The sequence below is a fragment of the Vipera ursinii genome (assembly GCF_947247035.1).
Source record: "Vipera ursinii genome assembly, chromosome: 2".
NCBI classification, from domain to species: domain Eukaryota; kingdom Metazoa; phylum Chordata; class Lepidosauria; order Squamata; family Viperidae; genus Vipera; species Vipera ursinii.
In genome coordinates, this window is record NC_139513.1 from 120,440,672 (window position 1) to 120,464,640 (window position 23,969).

General features: G+C 41.5%; 1 protein-coding gene across 1 annotated transcript in view; it reads right to left on the reverse strand.

The window, feature by feature from the left end:
• Positions 1-23,969, reverse strand: part of TMEM94 (transmembrane protein 94) — a 98,072-nt gene that overhangs the window by 18,823 nt on the left and 55,280 nt on the right. Inside the window, exons 12-21 of the mRNA XM_083351373.1 lie at positions 22,464-22,568; positions 21,526-21,690; positions 19,508-19,720; positions 16,672-16,987; positions 14,000-14,173; positions 12,456-12,558; positions 10,452-10,669; positions 8,841-9,022; positions 7,083-7,221; positions 3,541-3,656 (exon numbers count right to left, since the gene is read on the reverse strand). Coding sequence (XP_083207499.1) covers positions 3,541-3,656; positions 7,083-7,221; positions 8,841-9,022; positions 10,452-10,669; positions 12,456-12,558; positions 14,000-14,173; positions 16,672-16,987; positions 19,508-19,720; positions 21,526-21,690; positions 22,464-22,568 — 1,731 coding nt within the window. The remainder of the gene's footprint in view (positions 1-3,540; positions 3,657-7,082; positions 7,222-8,840; positions 9,023-10,451; positions 10,670-12,455; positions 12,559-13,999; positions 14,174-16,671; positions 16,988-19,507; positions 19,721-21,525; positions 21,691-22,463; positions 22,569-23,969) is intronic.

Sequence of the window (23,969 nt, forward strand, 5' to 3'; positions counted from 1 at the left end):
CCACTCTCTGCCCTTATCAATCAAGATGTCCCAAATTCAGTGCAATATAATCCAGTTCTAACATCCAGTAATCTAATATCCAATAATCTAGGAATTACAAACCAGATCAAGTTGGAATCTCTTGCAAAAAGACTCCAGTGATGCAACTTACAACAATCCATCAATCAATCAATCAATCAATTAATTCACGTCCCGCTTTTATTATTTTTAATAAATAACTCAAGGTGTCAAAGATACCTAATACTCCTTCCTCCTCCTATTTTCCCCACAACAATAATCCTGTAAGGTGGATTGGGCTGAGAGAGAGTGACCGGCCCAAGGTCACCCAGCTGGCTTTCATGGCTAAGGTGAGACTAGAACTCCCAGTTTCCCACTTTTTCTAGCCTGGTTCCAAACTGGGTCTTAATATTCATTAAGAGGTTCTTTGCTAATAAAATATTTTCCTTGCATAAATTACAAAGATCTAGATCTATTTTTTTCTAGATTCTGGCCCTGTCAAGCTTTTGAGGTAATCCAGATAGGAAACCGAATACTAATACCACCTAATGCTTACTATAACCATAAGATTATATTAAAAGAATCTTGAAAGTCTGAAAGGATTTACCCCATCTCCTGCCTTTACTTTCCATAGAACTAGGCAGGGCCTCTTCTGAGATGCTTACTCTATCCCCATTCATGAGGACTTCACAGAAAATAACTGCTGGAAATAATGAGAAATTACTGTAGATATATTCAGGTGAATATGTGAATAATTACAAGTTTTCTTTCCAAGACTCAGGTAGCTATTTTTTTTCCTCTAAGCCAGTGAAATAACTTTTACTCTCCTTTTTTCAAGGCATAATTTTCAGAAGGGGGAAAACACCCCTCCTTCGCTGCAGTGTCTGGAAATCCTCCAAAAGTGGATGTACAGTGATGCTGCACTGTAATTTCTAATGTGACAAAAAGGAGTATGAGGTATCATTAACTATATTGTTAAACACAGAAAGAGCCGCTGTATTAATTGCACTGAATTAAATTTCATTAAGTCAATCAATTCTACCTTTTTGCCTTTGCCCTGCCTGCTTTGTCTTGACTCTACATTCAGAGAGGCAAAGTAGAGTTCTTAGTGCCAAAAGAGTTGCACAGGTACATTCTGCAGCCGGCAGGCATCACCTCCTTGCATCAGATAATTATATCCTTTGAACTTCACTGGTACACCTGGGCTTCTGCTACTGAGATATTGTACAAAAGGTGACATAATGTACTCTAATCTCCCATTACATATGCTAATACATCCATGGGAATTTGAGGAAGCAATGTGTTAATGTCATGGTTCCGACAGATGAAACTCTTCAAAGACCTTTGAGGCATTGTTTACCTTAAAGAATCTTTATTCAAGTAGCATGGCATCGGCATGTACATGGTCAAAGCCAAAACCTGAATTCTCCTGCCCTAAACACATAGTATCAAAGCACAATTCCCTCCTCTAATTAACAGTCATACAGTTGCAAGAAAAAGTATGTGAACCCTTTGGGATTACGTGGAGTTTTGCATGAATTGGCCATAAAATGCGCTCTAAACGTCATGTATGTCACAACAATAGAAAAACACAGTCTGCTTAAAATAATACTACACAAACATTAGCTGTTGTCATGTTTTAATTGAACATAACATGTAAACATTCACAGTGCAGGGTGGAAAAAGTATGTGAACCCCTAGCCTAATGACTTCTCCAAGAGCTAATTGGAGCCAGGAATGAGCCAACCTTGACTCCAATCAGTGTGATGATATTGGATGTGTTGCTGACAGCTGTCCTGCCCTTTAAAAACACACACCTGTTTTGGGTTTACTGGTCTCAAGAAGCACTGTCTGATGTGAACCATGCCTCGCAGAAAAGAGCTCTCAGAAGACCTACGATCAAGAATTGTTGACTTGCGTGAAGCTGGAAAGGGTTACAAAAGTATCTCCAAAAGCCCTGATGTTCATGTGTCCACGGTAAGACAGTCTACAAATGGAGAAAGTTTAGTACTGTTGCTACTCTCCCTAGGCGTGGTCGTCCTGTAAAAATGACTGCAAGAGCACAGCGCATAATGCTTAATGAGGTAAAGAAGAATCCTAGAGTGTCAGCTAAAGACCTACAGAAATCTCTGGCACATGCTAACATTTTTGTTGACACATCTACAATAAGGAAAAAATTAAACAAGAATGGAGTGCATGGGAGGACACCACGGAGGAAGCCATTGTTGTCCCAAAAAAATATTGCAGCACGTTTGAAGATTGCAAAAGAGCACCTGGATGTTCCACAGCACTACTGGCAAAATATACTGTGGACAGATGAAACCAAAATTGAGTTGTTTGGGAAAAACACACAACACTATGTGTGGAGAAAAAAAGGCACAGCACACGAACATCAAAACCTCATCCCCACTGTAAAACATGGCAGAGGGAGCATCATGGTTTGGGGCTTCTTTGCTGCCTCAGGGCCTGGACGGATTGTTGTCATTGATGGGAAAATGAATTCCAGAGTTTATCAGGACATTTTGCAGGAAAACGTACGACCATCTGTCCGCCAACTGAAGCTCCGCAGAGGATGGGTGATGCAACAGGACAATGACCCAAAGCATACAAGTAATTCAACAAAACAATGGCTTCAACAGAACAGAATACGCCTTCTGGAGTGGCCCAGTCAGAGTCCTGACCTCAACCCGATTGAAATGCTGTGGCATGACCTTATGAGAGCAATTCACACCAGACATCCCAAGAATATTGCTACACTGAAACAGTTTTGTGAAGAGGAGTGGTCCAAAATTACTCCAGATCGTGGTGCAGGTCTGATCTGCAACTACAGGAAACGTTTGGTTGAGGTTATTGCTGCCAAAGGAGGGTCAACCAGTTATTAAGTCCAAAGGTTCACATACTTTTTCCACCCTGCACTGTGAATGTTTCCATCTTATGTTCATGACAACAGCTAATGTTTGTGTAGTATTATTTTAAGCAGACTGTGTTTTTCTATTGTTGTGACTTACATGACGTTTAGAGCGCATTTTACGGCCAATTCATGCAAAACTCCACATAATCCCAAAGGGTTCACATACTTTTTCTTGCAACTGTAAATCACATTCTCCAATTAGTTTGAAATGCAGACCTTCCCTCCAGTTCTGCAACACATTTCTTAGCATCTCTTATTTCAAACAACTTTGAAAAACACTCTACTACAATGTTGTTATGTCTAACTAATTCCCATACACATTCTTCCTCTCCCCCCCCCAGCATTATCTAATTCTAACTCTAAAAGTAACACACAAGGGGGAAATGGCTGCATCTTCATATATTGTCAAAGCAAGAAGATCCGATGTTAGCAGCATTGACAGTTATATTAGGTAACATACACTATATATATATATACATATTTTTTTAAGTCACATTAAATTAAGCCGAGCTTCCTTCTCGACACTTTCCCACTTCCTCCCTATACTTATTAAGCATAAGAATATGCAAGCACCCAAAGCTGCAACAATTGCTGAGAATCTACTCTGGCCAGGAAGGAAACGTCAATCGTACCCTGTTGCAATCCTCCAGGAAACTGGGGATGTCACTGTCTGTTGGCTGGAAGCTAATGAGATCCGAGTGGCCTTCCTCCTCCATCAACAGAATCCCCTCCGCATCTTCTCGGGAGACTGAGGACAGAGAGGACAAGGACATGAAAACAGAAGACCGCTATAACAGCTCTTCATGAATCTCTAATGTCGGGCACCCCTCCCAACATTTCCCCACAAGGCACTGTGACAGCCTAGAAGTGCAAATTCTGATTTTCTGTGTTACATCAGCTGACAAATCCCACTCAATGTTCCTAAAATAAAAGGTGTCTTAAATAACTCATCTTAGTCAGCGTCAAAAGCATTAGCTCATAGTCAGCCAGGTTTTAGCTACATCTAATTGCCACTAAGGAAGTGTATCAAGTAGAAAAGCTTAAAAGCACAGATGCTTCCTGATGGATGGTTGGTAGAACTCCATAGTGAAAAGACAGGTAGCTGGATAGGGCAGGTTTGCTTTATGTCTGCGTTCTGGATGGGATCCATGGACTCGGGTGAGAGATGGCAAGTTTGGGAGGAGTGCTGGTTCAACAAGGGGGGAAGCAGGCAGTAATATCTCAGTGGTGACGGGCAAAGGAAGATATAGTGGAAGACAGACGGCAGATTACTCTTGGGAAGGGGAGATCTGGATGGGGAACAACAGATTTCAATGGAACTCAATGGCGGGAGTGGCTTTGGGGTTTGGGGCCCTCTGGTTCTCGGACTGCATCATCTTTGGTACTGAATGGCGTTCCACTGCCCAAAACAGACACTACGCAGGATCTGGGTGTACTCTAAATGTAGCTAGGAGGACCTTTGCGCAACTTTGTATTGAGCTCCAGTTGCACCTGTTGCTGGATCAAGAGGGTAGGTCAAGGTCATTCATGCCCTGGCCACTTCCTAAATGGACTATTGCAATATGCTCTACATAAGGGTTGCTTTTGAAAATTATCCAGCAACTTCAGCTAGTGTAAAAAGTGCAAGCAGTTATGTGTGTTTCTGGTACAGCGCACATTACATCTCTGCTGTGTGAGCTGCACTGTTGCCAGTTTCTTTCTAGGTCCAATTCAAGCTGCTGGTGTTGACTTTTAAAGCCCTACACTGCCTGAGACCAGGTTATCTGAGGGGCTGTCTTTTCCCAATTTCATAGACTGGTCCCACTGGATCCAACAGAATGGGTATGTTATATAGGTACCACCATCTAGGGAGCTACTTTTGGCTACTCTAGGCAGCAGATTTTTTCTGCTGTGGTGCCCACATAGTGGAATATTAACCCAGATAACTGAGGTCCAACATACAATGAAGAGCGAATCTGACAAATTGTTGGCAGTTTTTAATAAAGATTAAAGGTAAAGGTTCCCCCGCACATGCGTGCTAGTCGTTTCCAACTCTAGGGACTGGTGCTCATCTCCGTTTCAAAGCCGAAGAGCCAGCGCTTGTCCGAGGACGTCTCCGTGGTCATGTGGCTGGCATGACTAGACGACAAAGGCGCACAGAACGCTGTTACCTTCCCACCGTAGTGGTCCCTATTTTTCTACTTGCATTTTTACGTGCTTTCAAACTCCTAGGTTGGCAGAAGCTGGGACAAGTAACAGGCGCTCACTCTGTTATGCAGCACTCGGGATTCGACCCGCCAAACTGCCAACCTTCTGATCAACAAGCTCAGTGTCCTAACCCACTGAGCCACATTGTAGCAATAAGAGCAGAAAGACACAACTGCATTTTTGCACTTATTGCATCCATGGATTGCCATCTAGTGGCCCTGTTTAAGATGACTTGGTCCCTCCTAGGGATGGATGGCTCGAAAGAAGGACCCCCATGGGAACCTTTGAGGAATTTGTCAGATAAAAGTGCCATATTCACTCTGAGCTGAATTCCAGCTACACAGGTGATGCTAAGTTGCTGGGAGTCTGGTCTGGTGAACAGTTTGAGCCTTTTGGTCCCAAGGAAGGGAACTGGATTCTCAAAGCTGAGAACGTGGTGACTTACTCATAGATTCATATCCTTCCCTGATAGTCAAGGCCTCCCTAGAGATGACTATAGCAGCCTTGTCTAAGGGACCATTCTGTCTGTCCTTTAGTAGGAGATGGCCAACTGACTCCTCAAGAAGCCTTCATCTGATCCAACATTTCTGCTCAATTTCTGATCTGTCTCTAATTTTCCTTCTTGGGAAAGGTTGTTGAGAAAGTGCTTGGGCTACAGCTCCAGCGGTCTCTGGAAAAAACTGCTTACCTGGATCTCTTCCAGTCAGATTTCAGATCTTGGCACAACCCTGTAACTCTATTGACTGTGCTTATGCATGATTTATAACAGGACCAGAATGGGGGTAGGATGATGGGGGTGAAGATTGCTTTCTAGATCCAAAGATTTTCCATCTTTGCTTCTGAATGAATTGTGTTCCCCAGACAGGTGTGCAGTTTGAGGGCACTCCTACACTCATGACTTCTGCTTGAAGATATGTGGCAGCCACGACTCCAAGCTATTTTGTGTACCGTTCCAGGATTTGGAAGCCCTATCCATAGTCACTCGTGCCTGTTCTTTCCCACCCACCCCTTAATTACCGCAACATGCTCTACACAGAGCTGTCTTTGGATTCTAGAAGCTACAGCTAATTCAGAATGCAGCAGAGGAGGCTAATTATGAATACATCTTTGGGAACCACTGTAAAACACCTGGGAAATTCCCACTCCCAATGATACTAAAGCTAGGGTTTTAGGGTTAGGGATAGGTCTCCTTGGAATCTAGGAATAGATTCTTAGAGGTGCTCTAAGGAAAGGGGCAGTTATAGGTTTTTCTTCAGACTTCTTCTTGGACCACATAAAATACATGTGAAACTCCCATTGCCAATTAAAAGAAACTAGAGTTAGTTTTAATCTTAGTCATAGTCAGTGGTGGGATTCAGCCGGTTCGCACCACTTCGGCCGAACCGGTAGCTAATTTTTTGTTGCCCAGGCCCAGAATGGATTTCTGGAAGCGGCATCCACACAGAGAACCGGTTGTTCACATATTTGAACCCCACCACCCCGGTGATAGGGTTAGGTCTCCTTGTTGTTGTACTTTGTGAGCTGCGCTAGTTATCGGCAGGCTTTTAGGTAGAATTCAAGGTTATTGCCCCAAAGGTGCTTTTCCAAAAAGACAAGTGGACTGGACTTTCTTGGTGTTTTTTTTCCTTTGAGAACATTTTGCTTCTCACCCAAGCTTTTTTCAGTTCTTCTTGCCTTCTGGAAAAGCGCCTTTGGGACAATCGTGATCTGGATGATTAAGCATCTCAGACAATTGAAGATGATTACTTTTAAAGTTCTTCAAGGCATGAGCCCACATAGATGGTACTTGCGATTAAACAGTGCCCCACCCCCCAAGTCCATTTGACTGGCTTTTCAGTTCTTAAGGTATTTGTACAGTATTGAGGAACTAAGAAAGGTTGTTGCCCTTTACCGCGTATTAGAATTTGCTTCAACAAATCAGACCCCTTTGTTGCAGCCAGTGTTCTACCCACCCTCTGCAAATCCTGCCAAGCTATTTTCCACTCACCTTGAGGAAGGTCCTCACGTAAGGAGCCTGCTTGACTGGGGCTGGAGGGAGGGATTTCAGAACCAGACACATCTCCATTGGGAGTTAGAGATATATGGCAATTCCAACCAGTCTCGAGACCCATCTTCTCAGCAAAAACCTGCAAAAAATTAATTAATTAATTAATATATGCTGTCCAAAGATGGAAGGCAAGAGGTTAGAGAGAAAATGAAATCAAAGCAGTGATCTGGGTCTACAATCCATAATTCAATTTCAAGATCACATATTACAAGGTATTCAGAATTTATTTTGATCAAAAACCTTTCCGGTTATTTTGATAAAAAGTCATCAGTGGTACATTAAAAACTATGTATGTTCTAAAAATGTGTACGTATTTCCAAATGTACTTTGGCTCTACTAGAAGGAAACTTGCGACCGGCGTCAACTTCCCTCCACCCAGTACGCTCCCACAGAGAGGGCTTCCTCAGGGTGCCACCGGTCAAAGAATGTCAACTGGTGGCCCCCAGGGGGAGGGCGTTCTCTGTGGGCGCGCCAGATTTATGGAACCATCTTCCGGCCGAGCTCCGGATGGTGCCTGACCTCCGCTCCTTCCGGCGCGATCTCAAAACCTACCTTTTTGAACAAGCTGGCCTGGCCTGATGGGATGGGGTTGGGTTTTATAAATCTGTTTTTAATTTTTTAATGTGTACTAATTTATTCATGGGCATTGTTTGTTTAATCGCTTTTAATTTTTGTATCTTGTTTTTAATATGTATTGCCCTGTTCACCGCCCTGAGTCCTTCGGGAGAAGGGCGGTATACAAATTAAATTAATAAATAAATAAATTAATAAACTTCTATTTTGGGGACAAAATGAGTATATTCCCATTTTTGGACGCACAAGCCTATCTAGATTTACTATGTCAAATTTACTATTACAGTAATATATATTAAAATAAGCCTAATGAGCATTTAGTGAGATTCTTCCTTAATACACATCTTTCCGATAACAACAACATACTTTGGGAAAATTGACCATGATCACAAACTGAACAACATTCCTGTTAGGCATATGGTTATAGCCTACCTGGTTGGGTTGGAAATATATAAACCATGATGTTATAACTTTAAGGTGCTAATTGGCCAATGGGTGTGTAAGTTTTTCCAACGGCCATAAGAGGGAGCTAGGAACATGGCTTCTCTCTCTCTCTCTCTTTGCTCTCATTGTTTTTGCTTTTGGTTTACTACTGTGTTAAAGCTTAGGAACTGTGTACTTGACCTTCAGACATTGTATTTTGGATACTCCCTGGACTGTTGCTGTTGCTTATCTGTGTATGACCTGGACTGTTTATTCGGATTGTGTTTTTGTTTTTACACCTACTAGTAAAGTATTTTTCTGGTTATCACAACTCAGTGTATCTGTGTGGTTACTGTGTGACTCTTACTATTCTCAGTACGCTTTTGCCTGTGCAGGTTCTTGATAACTCAAGAAGCACTTTGCACAACAATTTTCATTTTGCTAACAATTCCATTACTAAATTATCAATTGTGGTATTTATAGGAAAAAGAAGTGGGAGGAGAAAGTATTTCAAATTTTAAAAGATTAGCTATCATGAAGACTATCAATGCTAACATACAATAAACATATCAAAGGAAGAAAAAAGGGTAACATTCGTTCAGAATCAGTCCCAGGATGAACAGGACCACTGGGTCCTTGACCTGGCTGCCACAGGAGGAATGCATGCTAAAAAGTGATGTAAAAAGCAAAGAAATTGCTTACCTTACTCTTCAGCTCATCTTCCAGGGAGAAATAGACAAAACGAATGCAAGCATTGACTAGTCCCTCAATGAGGCGGACGACATCTGATCGGGCCTGATACTGGGAGGAGACCATGCCCATGAAGATCTGGCCACTCAAAGCCTGGATACAGTCCTCCTTCTCCATCACTTCCCCGATCCCTTCTTTGGGCATGCGAACAAAAGCAAATGCACAGCGGCAGATACGCCAGGGAGATACATGCAGCCGAGAAGGCAGGCCGAGACAGGGACAGGCACCAGAGAACATCCAAGGCATCCAGTCAAAGGATCAAGAAGGAAGTATGATCAGCCACGACCAAAAGATCCCAGTGCAACACGTTCACGTGTGCAGTGAAAGAGGGAAAGAAAAAGGAAGAAGAAAAAAAGGCTAATCAGTTATAAAAAAACCAGTGACCGAAAAGGTATGTGCAAAGCTATCAACAGAACACCCAAATCCCAGAACATTTTTAAAAGCTAGGGGCAAGGTTTGGACGATCAATAGCTTTTTAGCAAATAGCCCCATCGGCAGAAAGTAAGGGAACTGGACTTGGAAGAGATCACTGTTATTCCACTTTTCTTCTCTTGTGCTAACTGGGATGTCTAAATTAGTTCTTTACAATCAGCTAAAAAGAAGATCCTTGAGGAACTTGCCAAGCTAAAAGCAGCAAGACTGAGGCTGGATCAAATTAATCCTTTTTTCCGATGACAGGGCAGCTTGTCCAAACATCAAGGTTTTTTTCCCCCTCTTAGCACTTTTTCTTTTTTTTATATTTCCCTTAGTCTATATTAGCCTTTATCTTTATATTTTTAAATTTCAATAAAAGTATTATTAAAAACCGCACACATCAAGAGTTTAGGTAAGCAGAATTCTTTCACAACTGCCAGAGCAGAGGGTGACCAGGAAAGGACCTTGAACCAGGGGGGGAAAAATGAATCCAAGAGTAATGAGATCTTTGTGCAATTACAATGCCTTCTTATAAGAAATAAACTTTATTTAAACAGAGAATTCTCAATGAGACAATATCTTTTGCAGCCCAAGTAATTTTGCATTCACCATTAAGAGCACTTTGACTGGCATTTTGTAAAAAAAACTGTAATTGAAGGTGACAATCACCTGACTGTCTGTATTTTTAAATTGCATCATTCCCCTCAAATCAGTGGAACAACCTGCCTCCAGAAGTTGGGAATGCTCCCACACTGGAAGTTTTAAAGAAGAGATTGGACAGCCATTTGTCTGAAATGGTATAGGGTTTCCTGCTTGAGCAGGGGCTGGACTAGAAGACCTCCAAGATCCCTTCCAGCTCTGCTCTATTCTATTCTATTCTATTCTATTCTATTCTATTCTATTCTATTCTATTCTATTCTATTCTATTCTATTCTATTCTTCTATTCTATTCTATTCTATTCTATTCTATTCTTCTATTCTATTCTATTCTATTCTACTCTACTCTACTCTACTCTACTCTACTCTACTCTACTCTACTCTACTCTACTCTACTCTTTTCCTCCCTGCAACATCTTTTAAAAGCTATGGTGAATCTAGATCAGCTTCTCTTTCTGCATCAAATCCCAACTATGGTGGTGAAGCACATACCATCTGAGCTCCAGCTATTTCTGCGGCTGCTTTGCTTGATAGGTGTGGTCCCTGGAAGATCACAAGAGGTGAAGATGGCATTTTGCCCAGGAACCTGCACCAGTTCTATGCATTTGCCATTCAGGAGGGAAGACAAGGCACAGTGCATGGGCTTGTAGGAGAAGGCAGAACAATAACCCGAAAGGCAGGCACGCTGGTAGAAATCCAGCACTTTCTTCCTGAGAAAACAGAAGACAAAAGCCCTTAGAAAAAAATTCACCCTACCCTTCATCACTGTTGTTGTTGTTAGTTGTTGCATAAGAAACCCTTGTGTTTACATTAGCAATGGATGAAATACTGGATTTCCTTGAAAAATATTACTTCAGTCTCACCCTTTTAATAGTTTTGGGGTCAAGGAAATTAAAACAGCCTAGTGAGGAATGAAAATGCTGTCAGGCTGCTGGAAGGGAGAATAAAAAAGTGTGTGTGTGTGTGTGTGTATAAAAGAATTGGTGTCAGGTCCCCAAATCCTTGTTTTCCCTGGATATGTGCTCTTGTCTGGGGCTTGCCATTCTGCTGGCGGGGGGCGGGATGACTTCCCTACTGTCACTAACTCCTACTAAAAGTTCCTTTTGTGAAAATGCCTGTTTCAAGAGTTCTGCTTTCTTGGGTGGAATGGAACATCCTGGGAGGAGCTACAGTTAATTAATGAGGTTTGGCCTAGTGATCAAGGTGCTGGCCTAGAAACCAGGAGGTGGTGAGTTCTAATCCCACTGTAGGCCTGAAATCCAGCTAGCTGACTTTGGACCAGTCTCTCTCCGCCAACTCACAGGGCTGTTGCTATAAAAAAAACATTCCTCCTGCAGAGAGGAAGACAGTGAGAGAGAAAGAGAGAGAGAGGGGTGGGTGGGTGGAATAAAAGTATAATAATGATGATAATGATGATGAGCACCATTATCATCATCATGCAATTTTTTTTGTTGTTGCTGGCCTTCTATAAATGGGCATTTGGGCTTTTAAAGTTGCAGCCTGAAATACTAGAAAAGACTGTAAAAAAACAGCTTAGCTCCAGACAGGTCACAATAAGGGTGCTTGACAAGACAATTCAACCTCCATTGATGAGTGTGGACTGACAAGCTGCAAAAAATGCAGATCTGGACAGCATATAAAATTCAGAGGCGTTCAGAGGCAGCCCTCTCCCTAACATTAGAGGTACTCTTTACATGCATAATCAGTCATAGTTCTACAATATTGCCAACAGGTTTTTGATAAAACATAGGTATAAATTTTTGTTTCCCCTTTGGAACATTCTCCCCCACCTTGCAGAGATGAGGTGGGCCCACCACTCTTCTCACTTTTCAACAATGTCTAAAGACCAGGCTCTGCCATCTTGCCTGGGGCTCACAGAGGAGATGCAGCTGTGGGGCCGGTTAGCACCCTGAAGGCCCTCCGCCTACCTTTTAATGAATGTTTTAATATAACAATAGTATTTAGTCTTATATACCGCCCCATAGCCCTTTACAGCACTCTCTGGGCAGTTTACAATGTTGAAGCATTATTTGCACATTGCCCCCAACAATCTGGGTCCTCAATTTACTGACCTCAGAAGGATGGAAATCTGAGTCAACCTTGATCCCAGTCAGGATCGAACTCCAGGCTGTGGGCAGAGCTTGCTTGCAATACTGCACTTAACCACTGAGTCGCCAGGACACTAGTGTTGAGTTTTAACTATCCTTGCCTCTATTTTATTTTACCTTTTTATATTCCATTTTTATTTTTTAACATTTTATTTGTACACCACCCAGAGTTCCTCTGTAAGGGAGATGGTTTCTTCTAAATAAATATATTTTCCTCAGTAGGGAAATTGAGCTCTGGAAGCAGAACCTGTTTGACAACGCCATGAGTACTCTTCAGAGTGAGGGGAAAAATCCCTGGCGCCAAGCATTCATCCCAAGAAGCCATTGCTCCAGCAACCTGTATTACAAAGCCAGTGTCTCTGATAGGCCTAGAGAGCAGTCTGTCTACCTGTCAGAACCAGAAAGTGGGTAGATATCCGAGCCATCCCAGAAATCTGTGCAAGCCTCCAGGATGATGTCAGCAGTCCCATGGGAAAGCATCTGCTCTGTGCCTAGGAGAGAAAATTGGACCTACATAGCAAGCCTGGAGGTGGCTTGCTGACAGGCTCATTTATTTTACAGCTTTCACATCAACCACAAGCATCTTCTTGCACTGAACAAAAGGACAACATGGTGGTGACTGAACAGAACAGGCCCTAAAAATAACCCACTGTCTGTCATCTGATTATCACAGGAGATTCCCAGCCTGTCAGGAGCCACAGCAGGGCAACCCCAGCTTTCCTGGACAATTATGTTTTGTTTCCTTATGCTGACTCGCGTTATGTTAGTGCTACTGACAAAGTGCCCATCATTTTTTCCACACTCAGGGACTTATGCAATATATATATGCAATATACAATAATTGTATATGCAATATACAATAAAATGTGTAAAGGCAACATCTATAGGCAACATTCCCTTGAGGCAAAACCTCTAACCTGTTCAGTGCCAGATACAGGATACCTCTATGGCAAATAATGGCTGCCCCCTGGGACCGATAGTCATCCCTCATCTGTCCTATCTCTTCCCAGTATTGGGTCTCAAAGCAGGGCAAAGCTTTGTATTAGAAATAGATACGTGCACTTGAATAACATTTGCATTAGATAAGTATATAGAACTGTCATAGTTTACTGTTAAAAGGCTTTGTCACACTGTGCTTTTTGTTTTGTTATATTTTACTTTTTTTGTTAAAGCGCTTTTTTATTAATCAAAAAGCAATAAAAAATAATAAAGAAAAACAGGGCAAAGATGTCCTCATTTCTTAACACACTTGTGTATTGAAAAAGAAGATTCATTTTAATTGGAAGTCCTATTGTTCCCTGCCTTCCTCCAGAAACCAGCCATTCCCAGCATGGGGCCTTTAGCTGCAACCAGACTACAATTCTTAGCCAGCACAGCTCTGCTGGCAGGAAATTCTGGATTTGCTGTTCCAATACAGCTGCACTGTGCCAAGAGGTTAGAGAACTGTCCCTTGGTGATGCTGGAAGGTAATCAAAATGCACTGTTTTTAATATAGTTGTTAAGTCCAACTAGCTTTTAAGCATTAAAATAATTGTAATAAAAATCAATTCTGCTTTCCAAACCTATTTAGCTTTTTACAGAGCTTACATGCCGTCTGGGCAAGTGTGGAATATACACTCAATTCTTTAAAATAAAAGGCAAACGGAACTAACAGAAAATAAATTGAAGTGGGATATTTGGAAAAATCCTAATATTCTAGTTCTCGGCTGGAATTACACCCAGGACCCCTAACTTGCATCTTAAAGCATCAGTCAAGAAAAGTTAGTTAATCTTCATTTTGTGATGTGACTGGAATAGCAACGTTTCTTCCTCCTGGCATTTTGCCATAAATCCAAGCGGACACCTTAAATCTTTGAATTAACTACAGAGGCTGCCTGTCAACATTGAAATCCCAGAGGCCGGACACAGCAGTTATCAGTCTCACAGTCTTACTGGTTGTGGTGTCTTTCACAAAAAGGCTGATCATGTGACTCAAAGGCGGCCTCCTCTTGGTGACGAAGGAGAGCTTCCCAAGCATCACTTCTTTCACCATCTCATCGGAAGGCAGACGGTAAAGGGCCATGTAGTTCTCCTGCTTGAAAAGCTCTTTGGCACCAGGTGTAAACCCTAGGAATGAAAACCGACAGTAAAAAAGGAGAACACCACAGGAAAGATTACCCAGATCACGAAAAATACGCAGCAGCTCTCCTCACTCGCGTGCCATTCCCATCTGGCCAGCGCCATCATCCAGATAGCAGCTCCTGCTGATTAAATACCTCCACCATCTTCTTTCCTATTGCCTATTTTGCAGTCCAAAATGAAACACTGGGTGTCAAAGCAGACACACCACCATGGGAAATTGCCCTTAAAAACAGAGATGGGGGTCAAGCATTGCATCACAACAGAATGATTCTGTGAGTGACCGATCTTACCCTGGAGACCTACAATGAATTAAATTTGCAGCCTTATAAAAGACTTTCTTAAAACATGATAACTATACAAAAGAGAGTAGCTTATGAATTGTCAGAGGTGGACAAGGTGTATTATTACACAGTTCTGGTATGGGTGGATGTTGAAGGCTTAAACCGATTAGGGGAAACGGAAAAGTTTATAGGAGGACCTAATCCTCTTTTGTCCAGCCACTTCAGCTATCTCTTGATTAAAGCAATGAAGAATTAGAAATCAGACAGTTTACCTTCTGAATCTCAGTAATATTCTTTGAAGGCTAAAATAAGAGTTGCCTATCTTTGATATAGTCAATCCCTAAATCAGTATTAGCCAGCATTCGCCACTGGCTCTGTAAACTACATGCTAAAGTTTATAACTGTAGATATAATACTTGTGTAGTCAAAAGTCTACTAATTGTTTGTGCAGACTTAGTTCACACGTACAGGTAGTCCTCGACATATAACCATTTAGTGACCATTCAAAGTTACAACAGCACTGAAAAAAGTGACTTATGACTGTTTTTCACACTTACGACCATTGCAGCATCCCCATGGTCACGTGATCAAAATTCAGATGCTTGGCAACGGGTTCATATTGATGACGGTTGCCATGTCCCGGGGTCATGTGATCAGCTTTTGCGACCTTCTGACAAGCAAAGTCAATGGGGGAAGCCAGATTCATTTAACAACCATGTTACTAATTTAACAAATGCAATGATTCACTTAACAACTCTGGCAAGAAAAATCGTAAAATGGGCCAAACTCACTTAACAAATATTTCACTTGGCAACATAAATTTTGGGCTTAGTTGTGGTCATAACTCAAGGACTACCTGTGCTTTAAATAAAAACTGGCTGGGGTTGTACATCATGCCGACTCATAAAACAGTTGAAGAATTTATGAAACCAAATTACACTATGGGCTAGGACAGGGGTCAGCAACCTGAAACAGTGAAAGAGCCACTCGGAACCGGTTCCCTCACAAAAGGAAAAACTGGGAGCCACAAAAAATGTGTGCACATGCGCGTACATGCGCGCATGCGCAGAACAGGGTTTGACTGAAGAGTGGAGCCAAGGTGAGATATGCACCTACCCTGCATATTTGAATTGATTGGTTGAACTTTTTTAGTCCCACTTTTTTTTTTTTTTGGACTGCACATGGCAGAGGACTGGAAGCCGCAGGAGACGGCTGAAAGAGCCGCATGCGGCTCTGGAGCCGCGGGTTGCAGACCTGTGGCCTAGGATAATGTGTGCACCCAGTCACAGTCGTTCTATTTTCTTCTCTAACATAGGTAGTCCAACTATTCTTTTAGTGACCGCTCGAAGTTACAATGGCATCAAAAAAAGTAACCTATGAGTGGTTTTTATACCTATGACTGTTAAAACATCCCCATGATCATGTGAACAAAATTTGGGCACTGGGCAACTGGCATGTATTTATGACAGTTGTACTGTCATGGGGTCATGTGATCATCATTTGTAGACTTCCCAGCTGGCTTCTGACAAGCAAAGTCAAGGGGGGGGGGTCATATTTGCTTAAGGAAAGCATGTTTCATTTAATAACTGCAGTGATTTGCTTAACAACTGTGGCAAAAAGGTTGTAAAATCGGGCAAAACCCACTTAACAACTGCCTTACTTAGCAATAACAACCTTGTGTTCAATTGTGGTCATAAGTCGAGGACTGACTGTAAACACCATTTTCTTTTGGAATTTAACAAGCCAAACCAAATGGAACTTTCTCCCTATACATGTTTCCAGAATTGTTAAACATGTTTAAAAAAAATCAAAGGCAAATGTGTCCCTTAGGCTAGAGATTTTGTTTTTCAGGCCACAGAGCCTGGTATAGTTTTTTTAAAAAATCCCAGAAATCCTGATCAAGAAGCAAAATTCTGTTGATAGAAATAAATACGTTTCTTTAAGTGGACTTTTTAAATCCGCCTTTGGTCTCCCAAGGAACACCATGAAGTTTTGATGGAATCCATTTTGATGAAACTGAACCCATCTAAGGTTCAGTTTCAAAATCCCTACTTTAAGAGCATTAAAAAAGATATGCTATGTCTCAGTTGTCCCACATCTCCTGCACTAATGTCCATGGAGATTTCTGCTAACAAGAAAGCTATGAAAACTTTGTGACTTCTTCTTTAAAACCAGGGAGATATTTTATCACCTGCTTCATACCTATTAGTCTGGCAAATTCACAAAGCCCCCACGGTATGTGAACCGGCAAGACAGCATGATGTGTCTCTTGCAAGGCGAGGTTACACAAGTGGTCAGAGAAGCGGCAGAGGGGTTCTGTCACACTTGCGTTGCACAGATTGAGCAGCACGTTCAGACCCAGGGGCTTCAGAGAGGTTAAGTGCATTTGCCAGTTGGAATCATCAAACTGGATGCAGGAAGGGTTCTGCTGATCTTGAGACAGGCTAAGCATTTCCAAATGGTAATCGCAGACAAAGTCTTCAGCCTCGCAGGCCAGTCCCTCAATGTCACCTTCCACCTAGGCCAGTAATAAAGACAGGCTTGATCAATTCTAACAGGATTTTTAAAAATGGGTATCTCATCCCAAATCAATATTAGAGCTAAATGGCTACAGTGATAGAGAAGATGCCAGCCACTCCTTCCCTTATATCAGACGTGGGCAAGCGTGGCAATTTTATGATCTGTGGACTTCAACTCCCAGATTTCCTAAACTAACAATGCTGGCTCAGGAATTCCTGGAACTGAAGCTCCCAGCTCGTGAAGCAACCATAGTTTGCCCATCCCTGCCTTATAAATATGCATCGGTTAGTCTTAAGGCAGACATGTCAAAAACAAGGCCCGGGGGCCAGATCCGGCCCGCGAAGTGGTTTCATGTGGCCCGCGAAGCCATCCTGGAAACAGTGAGGGAACGGCCCCCACTGCCTTGGCCCTGGCCCAGAGACCCTCCTTCTGCCAGAGACCCTCAGATCTGTCCCACTCCTGCCCAGGCCTTCATAGGCACCCTTGATGCGAATGATGTAGAGCTGGCCACACCCACCCAGTAGGCCATACACACTCTAGCCACGCCCACCCAGTAGGCCACACCCACCCTGGCCATACCCACCCGGCCCCCTGAGGGCAACCGCAATGCTGATGCGGCCCTCAATGAAATTGAGTTTGACACCCCTGTCTTAAGGTTTCTAATAGTAGGTTACTCATGACCATTAAGGCTCTTCCATTTCATTATTGAGGTCCCAGAATAATATTACTTTTTCATATCAGAAAGCAAGACTCAGATTTAGAGTAAACAGTCAGAGGATTGGATGATAGTGAAAATTACGGGCAAAAAACCTGAAACTAAAATTCGAGGGGTCAGTTTGACTCTTTTCAGTTTGCATGGTTTTTAGACGTGGTCATTCTTTCATTCTCCAGAGTTCTGTGGATGTCACAAGTCTCTAGAGAATAAAGGCTGGACATAAAGTCAAAAGACATATGAGAAATGGCCTCAAGAGCCTGAAGAAAGCTCTTTCTAATTGGATTTTAAAGAAAGAGGACAAATGGCAAATAGCGTTGTTTAACAAACTGAACAAACCAGTTCTTATTTGATTTTTCAGCTGTTTACTGGTCATGGCTGAGTAGCAACTGTGAAAATAATAGGACACGTAAGAGTAGCTGTGCTCTCCTCCTCTGGTCTGTGAAGCTGAACATGAAAGTATTGCTTCCGTGGGTTAAGCTTTTACATTTATGGTTTTCTATATGAGAGAAAATTAGAGAATCCAGGAAATGCAGTCTATATATTACTTAAGAAACCTTAACTGAGAGTCACATAGTTGAAGTTAACTAAAATGACCACCAATAACAAACGGAAAGGTTGTGCAAACGCAATTCAGAAGTGCTTCAGATTCCATGCAAGCAAAGCATTTTTCTATGCCTTCAGGCTTTTAAATAGGCAGGAAAAAGAAAATCCAGTTCCTTTAATGCAAGGGTCTTCAAACTTGGCCCTTTTATGACACGCTGGCTGAGGAATTCTGGGAGTTGAAGTCCACAAATCATAAAAGGGCCAAGTTTGAAAGAACCTGCTTTAACGGGACATCTTATCAGAGATGCTGAACAAAAAAAGGTGGTTGCTATAATGACTGCAGAGGAATTACTCACACATGCTGAAGCATTTCCGAAAATTTTTTGAAGTATGCACAACAAAGCCCTTCATGGCACGGGTCCGGATTACCTATGGCAACACCTGCTGCCAGCGTCAACTTCCCTCCGTCCAGTGCGCTCCCACACAGAGGGCCTCCTCAGGGTGCCGCCGATCAAAGAATGCCGATTGGTGGCCCCCAGGGGGAGAGCGTTCTCTGTGGGCGCGCCAGACCTTTGGAACCGCTTACCGGTTGAGCTCCGGATCGCTTCCGGCACGATCTCAAAACATTCTTTTTCGAACAAGCTGGCCTGGTCTGACGGGATGGGGTTGGGTTTTTAAAACTAGTTTTAACTTTAATATGTATTGATTTTATGGGCATGATGTTTAATGACTTTTTAATTTTTGTATTTGATTTTTATTGTGTATTGCCCTGTTCACCGCCCTGAGTCCTTTGGGAGAAGGGCGGTATAGAAATCAAATTATTAAATTAAATTAAATTAAACCCAAGTAAACAGTTCCCCGAAACCATTTTAAGGATGCTCACCATGTTCTTTCTGATTTTAAAGCCTCTTCTAAGACTGGAGTTCCTAAATAGTTCCCAGGTCTTTTCTTTGTCTTCTGTTACACACCTCAGTCTCAAATCCCAAAGCCCTCATAATCTATTGTCTTGTACTTTATGATGGAAATCTCCTCTCACACAAGTAATTTTAACGTGGAGTAAGGAGGGCAGTACTCATATTGGTAACCCCGCTTCCTTTAGATCGATGCTCTTCAAAGTTGGCAGCTTTAAGATGTGTGAATTTCAACTCCCAGAATTTCTTCAGCTAGGTATGAAGATCACTGCTCTGCAGATACCCATATTGGCATTGTCTCCTGCATGAAAGGAAGACAATGGGCCAGAAGTGGCCCATCCTTCATTACCTGAGTTGGCTCCTCGTCTCCTCCTTCAATGTCTTTGCTGAAGCTCACATTAGATCCCGAAGGGTGCTTGCTGCGGCCTGCTGGTTTCTTATGAATCTGAGGATCAGAAGACTTGGGAGTATTGCTGGTGGACCACTCAGCCCTGTCTTGCTCGTTGCTGATGCGAACCACATCCGACAAGGGCCCTGAGAGCAAAGCATCCCTTTCATGGGGCTGTAACACAGCATAAACAAAAGAGGTAAGCAGAAAAACCCTGCAAGAGGAAACAAGGACTAACGTAGGTATTTATGAATAAGCTGAGTACAGGTAGTCCTTGACATACAATTGAGCCCCCAAATTTATGTCGCTGAGACATTTGTTAAGTGACTTTTGCCCATATTTTATCACCTTTCTTGCCACAGTTGTTAAGTGAAGCCCTACAACTGGTTGTTCTTATTTGACTTTCGTTCACAAAGAATGGTCAATGAAGCATTTGGATTTTTGTTTTATTAAGAGAGGAGCTAGGTGGAGCAGAGAGTTTATGTTGCATTTAGAGATGGCAATAAGCTGTTAAAATTGTTTTTGCTTGTTTGGATGAAGGGGAAAGTTATCTTTTGTTCTTGATGTTTTCTCTTTTTCACACTTTTTGTCTTTTGTATTTTGCTGTTTGGGGTTTTTTTTTTGTAGTTAGTATTCACTTTTACTCTTTTTATGATCCTTAATAACTTAAGGATTACGGTTGAAAAAAATCAGGTTCCACTTATCTGAGGATGGGCTAACCTGCAAGTACCTATGGCAATAGTTTCTAAATGTACCTCTATTTCCCATATGTATGCATATATAAGCCCATCCACAGATAAGCAGACCCTCACATTTTTAACCAAAATACCATGAAAAATGCAGGGTTGACTTATCCACAGCTTATTTTTTCATGGTATCTTGGCTAAATGTTCCAAAGTTGGATTATCCACAGGAGGGGTTATACATGAGTATACATGGTATATTACTTAATAATCTCATGTCAAAGGAAGGCTCATTTCATAATCCTTCCAAATGAAATTCCTGTTCAAGTTCATGATCAGTGTTTTCAGGAAAAATAAGTGTTACTTAGAGAAGAATTTTTAATTCTTATTCCCTCAACAACCACCTGCAAAGTATATGCTTTTGGGTTCTTTTGAACTATAATCATACTCAAAAAACAAAATAAATGCCTGATAAATTTAATTAATCTTTAAATCTCAAATTCTCTCCTAATTCCTGTTGAATTTGACAGAGGTAGGAATATGATATCATTACTAACTACGTGAATAGGAACTTACTTTGTATACATTTATGGTTTGTACAGAATATACTTTATATATTGGGGGGCCGTGAAAGCCCTAATAAGCAGGCAATACATAGAATGAAGGCTATTGCTAAGCACACCAAACATGGGGCAAATCTTTATTTCCTGTTTCGGCCTAACCGAAGGCCATCCACAGGCAGTAGTCACAACAGTGACAGCTCATATTTGTGTAAATTTTAGATTGCTAACAAAGAATTAAAGGGAGACTGATATGCATTTCAAACTTATTTGTTTTCATCAGTTAGCCATACCCTTCTGAGATTCGAACCTGGGCTGATTGCACATTAGGCAGTTGTTTTAACCTCTAGGCCACAAGCTCTATCTCACTTTGTTAGCTGAGAAGCAAGGGAGATATGTGTTAAATGCTTGTTAACTATTTAGATTACCTTGCTAGGCCCCAAACATGGGACAAATCTTTATTTCCTGTTTCAGCCTAACCGAAGGCCATCCACAGGCAGTAGTCACAACAAATTTACACAAATATGAGCTGTCACTGTTGTATAAATAAATAATCTAGATTGCTTATGTGGGCTAGCTGGAAGAGAGAATAAGTTTCCTAAGGTATTTGATTGCTATAATTTAGCTGCAGAATGTGAACATGCATCTGCAGTATTTAATTGGCTTTACCTTGCAAATGAAACAAGCCAGGAAGACCAAGACCTAACGAAGTATCCTTTATGAACCCATCCCTCACCTCTTCATCCATCTCTGGGTGGCAGAAGGAGCGTGTGGAGAGTTCGTCTGTCAGATCTTCATGGCTGCTGTGAGGAGGTTCCACTTTGCCACTAAAGAACAAAACCGTCTCTGGACTGGGGTTAGGCCAGGACAGAATTCCTTGCTTATCCACACAGCAGAGCACCTAAAAGCAAGCCCAAGACACCTGACAAAACCCCAGAGATATACAATAAACTATTGGGCAAGGCTATGTCTGTATCAGTGAGCCAGACACAATGTTCCATCTTTTAAACATAATGCAAGACAAAAGGCCATTTCCAAGCAACCTTCAATCTCTCAAGCCTTTTTTATATTTCCTGAATGCAGAGATATGTGCAGATGCCACAAAATACTGTAAAGCTAAGTAAGGAGATGACAAAGTACAGTCCTAGCTCAGTGAGAGATCAGCTGAGGCCAAAAGGAATGACAATTGGCAGTGTGTAGTATCCTTTATAACTCTTTAGCCATCTTCTATTACATTTCATGTTTTGGATAGGAGTGAAGACTCCTGTGAAAAATAGGTAGAAAGTAAGGCCCAAGAATAGATTTTTAGTAACATTAAATGTTAATGTTCTAAAAGCTGAAAAGGACAAGTGCATGCCTACTGCTCATTTGTAGTTTATTGATTTAAAACTAGAAACCTCAACTTTATTAATTTTTTTTGATGTAGAAGAGACTAACATCAGTCCAGCCAAGATAAAAGAGCTTGCCAATCAATAGCAACTTGATATCTTGGGGGTCCTCAATCTAAAATCAAAATGATCACATTTCTGAACCATTATCTCATCAATATCTAGCCAACACGTTCAGACAGATTTTGGAAGAACTGTTGGAACCATAAAGGAAACTAGCCAACAAGCCACATGGCAGGGAACACTCTATGCTCATTTTTGCAACTCTTCTTGCAAACAGACTTACTGTGACAGATCCCAAACTGTGAAGCAGACTAGAGGTGAAGGTGAGTGTTGGTGATTTGCCCTTCAGAACCTGCAGGAAGTGGCTCCAGATACACCGTAACATTTCCTACCAAAAAAGCCACAACAACTGGAGTCAACTAAATGCGGAAGAATGACAAGTTCAAAAAGACTTCACATAGGAACATGGTTATTTCCAGAAAGACAGGATTGGTAGCAAGTGACAGTTTAACATTTCCACAGGAACTAAGTATAGCAACCTGTGTATAAATTAGATCTCCAGTGCATGACAAAGCTTGTAGGGAATGTCGGACTTGAAATATGTACAGGAAGTAGGATGATTCAGAGGGGTTTTTTTGTTCTTTCTTTCCTTCTGCTCTTTTTGTCTTTCTTTCTTTCTTTTCTTTCTGTTATTTTAATTTCTTGTTTAAGAATATAGATCTAAAAACTATTGATTTTTGACAAATACATATCTAAAAAAAGTACGGTAAGTGCTAGCAGAATGTTGAATTTCACCTTTGAACAATTCCCTCAGAATTGCTCCACAAAGGTGAAATTCAACATTCTGCTAGCACTTACTTTTTTTATATATGTATTTGTCAAAAATCAATAGTTTTTAGTTCTATATTCTATAAAAACATGTATCTATGTTTTTAAAAAAATCTCAGATTGAACAATTCCCTCAGAATTGCTCCACAATCTGAGATATTTTTTAAAAACATAGATACATCCTCTATTATGTAAATTTTGTTAAAAATATGTGGAAAACAGATGGTGAACAAACAGGTCTTTGGTCTAGTGCTGTGGGATTCATATGGTTACAATTATGGCTAGGATTCCACTGTCCACCTATACATGGCTAGAATTCCATTTAGAATTATAGAATTGGAAAAGATTATTTAGCCCATTAAGTTTCAACCTATGCTCCACGCTGGAATCCAAACTCGAGCATCCACAAGAGAAGAATATCCAGCCTCCACATGAAGAGACCAAGCAAACAGGAGCTCATTACCTCCCTTGCTTCCACTGTCAAACTGCTCTTACTATTAAATAGGGGTTCTTTTGCTAATAAATTCAATTTGGATCCACCTTCCTTGTCCTCAACTTTGGAACAATAAGGAACAGGTTTTGACCTTCTTCTCTGAGACTTCTCTTCAGATATTTGAAAGTGCTGTCATATGTCTTCCTCAGTCATTTTTTTTCTCAAAGCTAAATATGCAAAGTTTCTTTAGTCTATCTTCATGTGACAGAAAAATGGAAGAAACATTTAGTTAAGTTAGCTACATTTCTTTAAAAAAAACTGAACATGGGAAAAAAATGCTACACTGAATAGGGGCCCATCAGCGCTGACAGGAGCTTACTCAAATTTCTCTCTCTCTCCCCCTCCCCCTCCCCCTCCCTCCCTCTCTGCAGTATTGTTTCAGAATGCAAGGGATTGCTTCAAAGCACTAAAAAAATTAGACACCAGTTCATCATAACCCACCTGAATAGATACCACAGAAAATTTGCC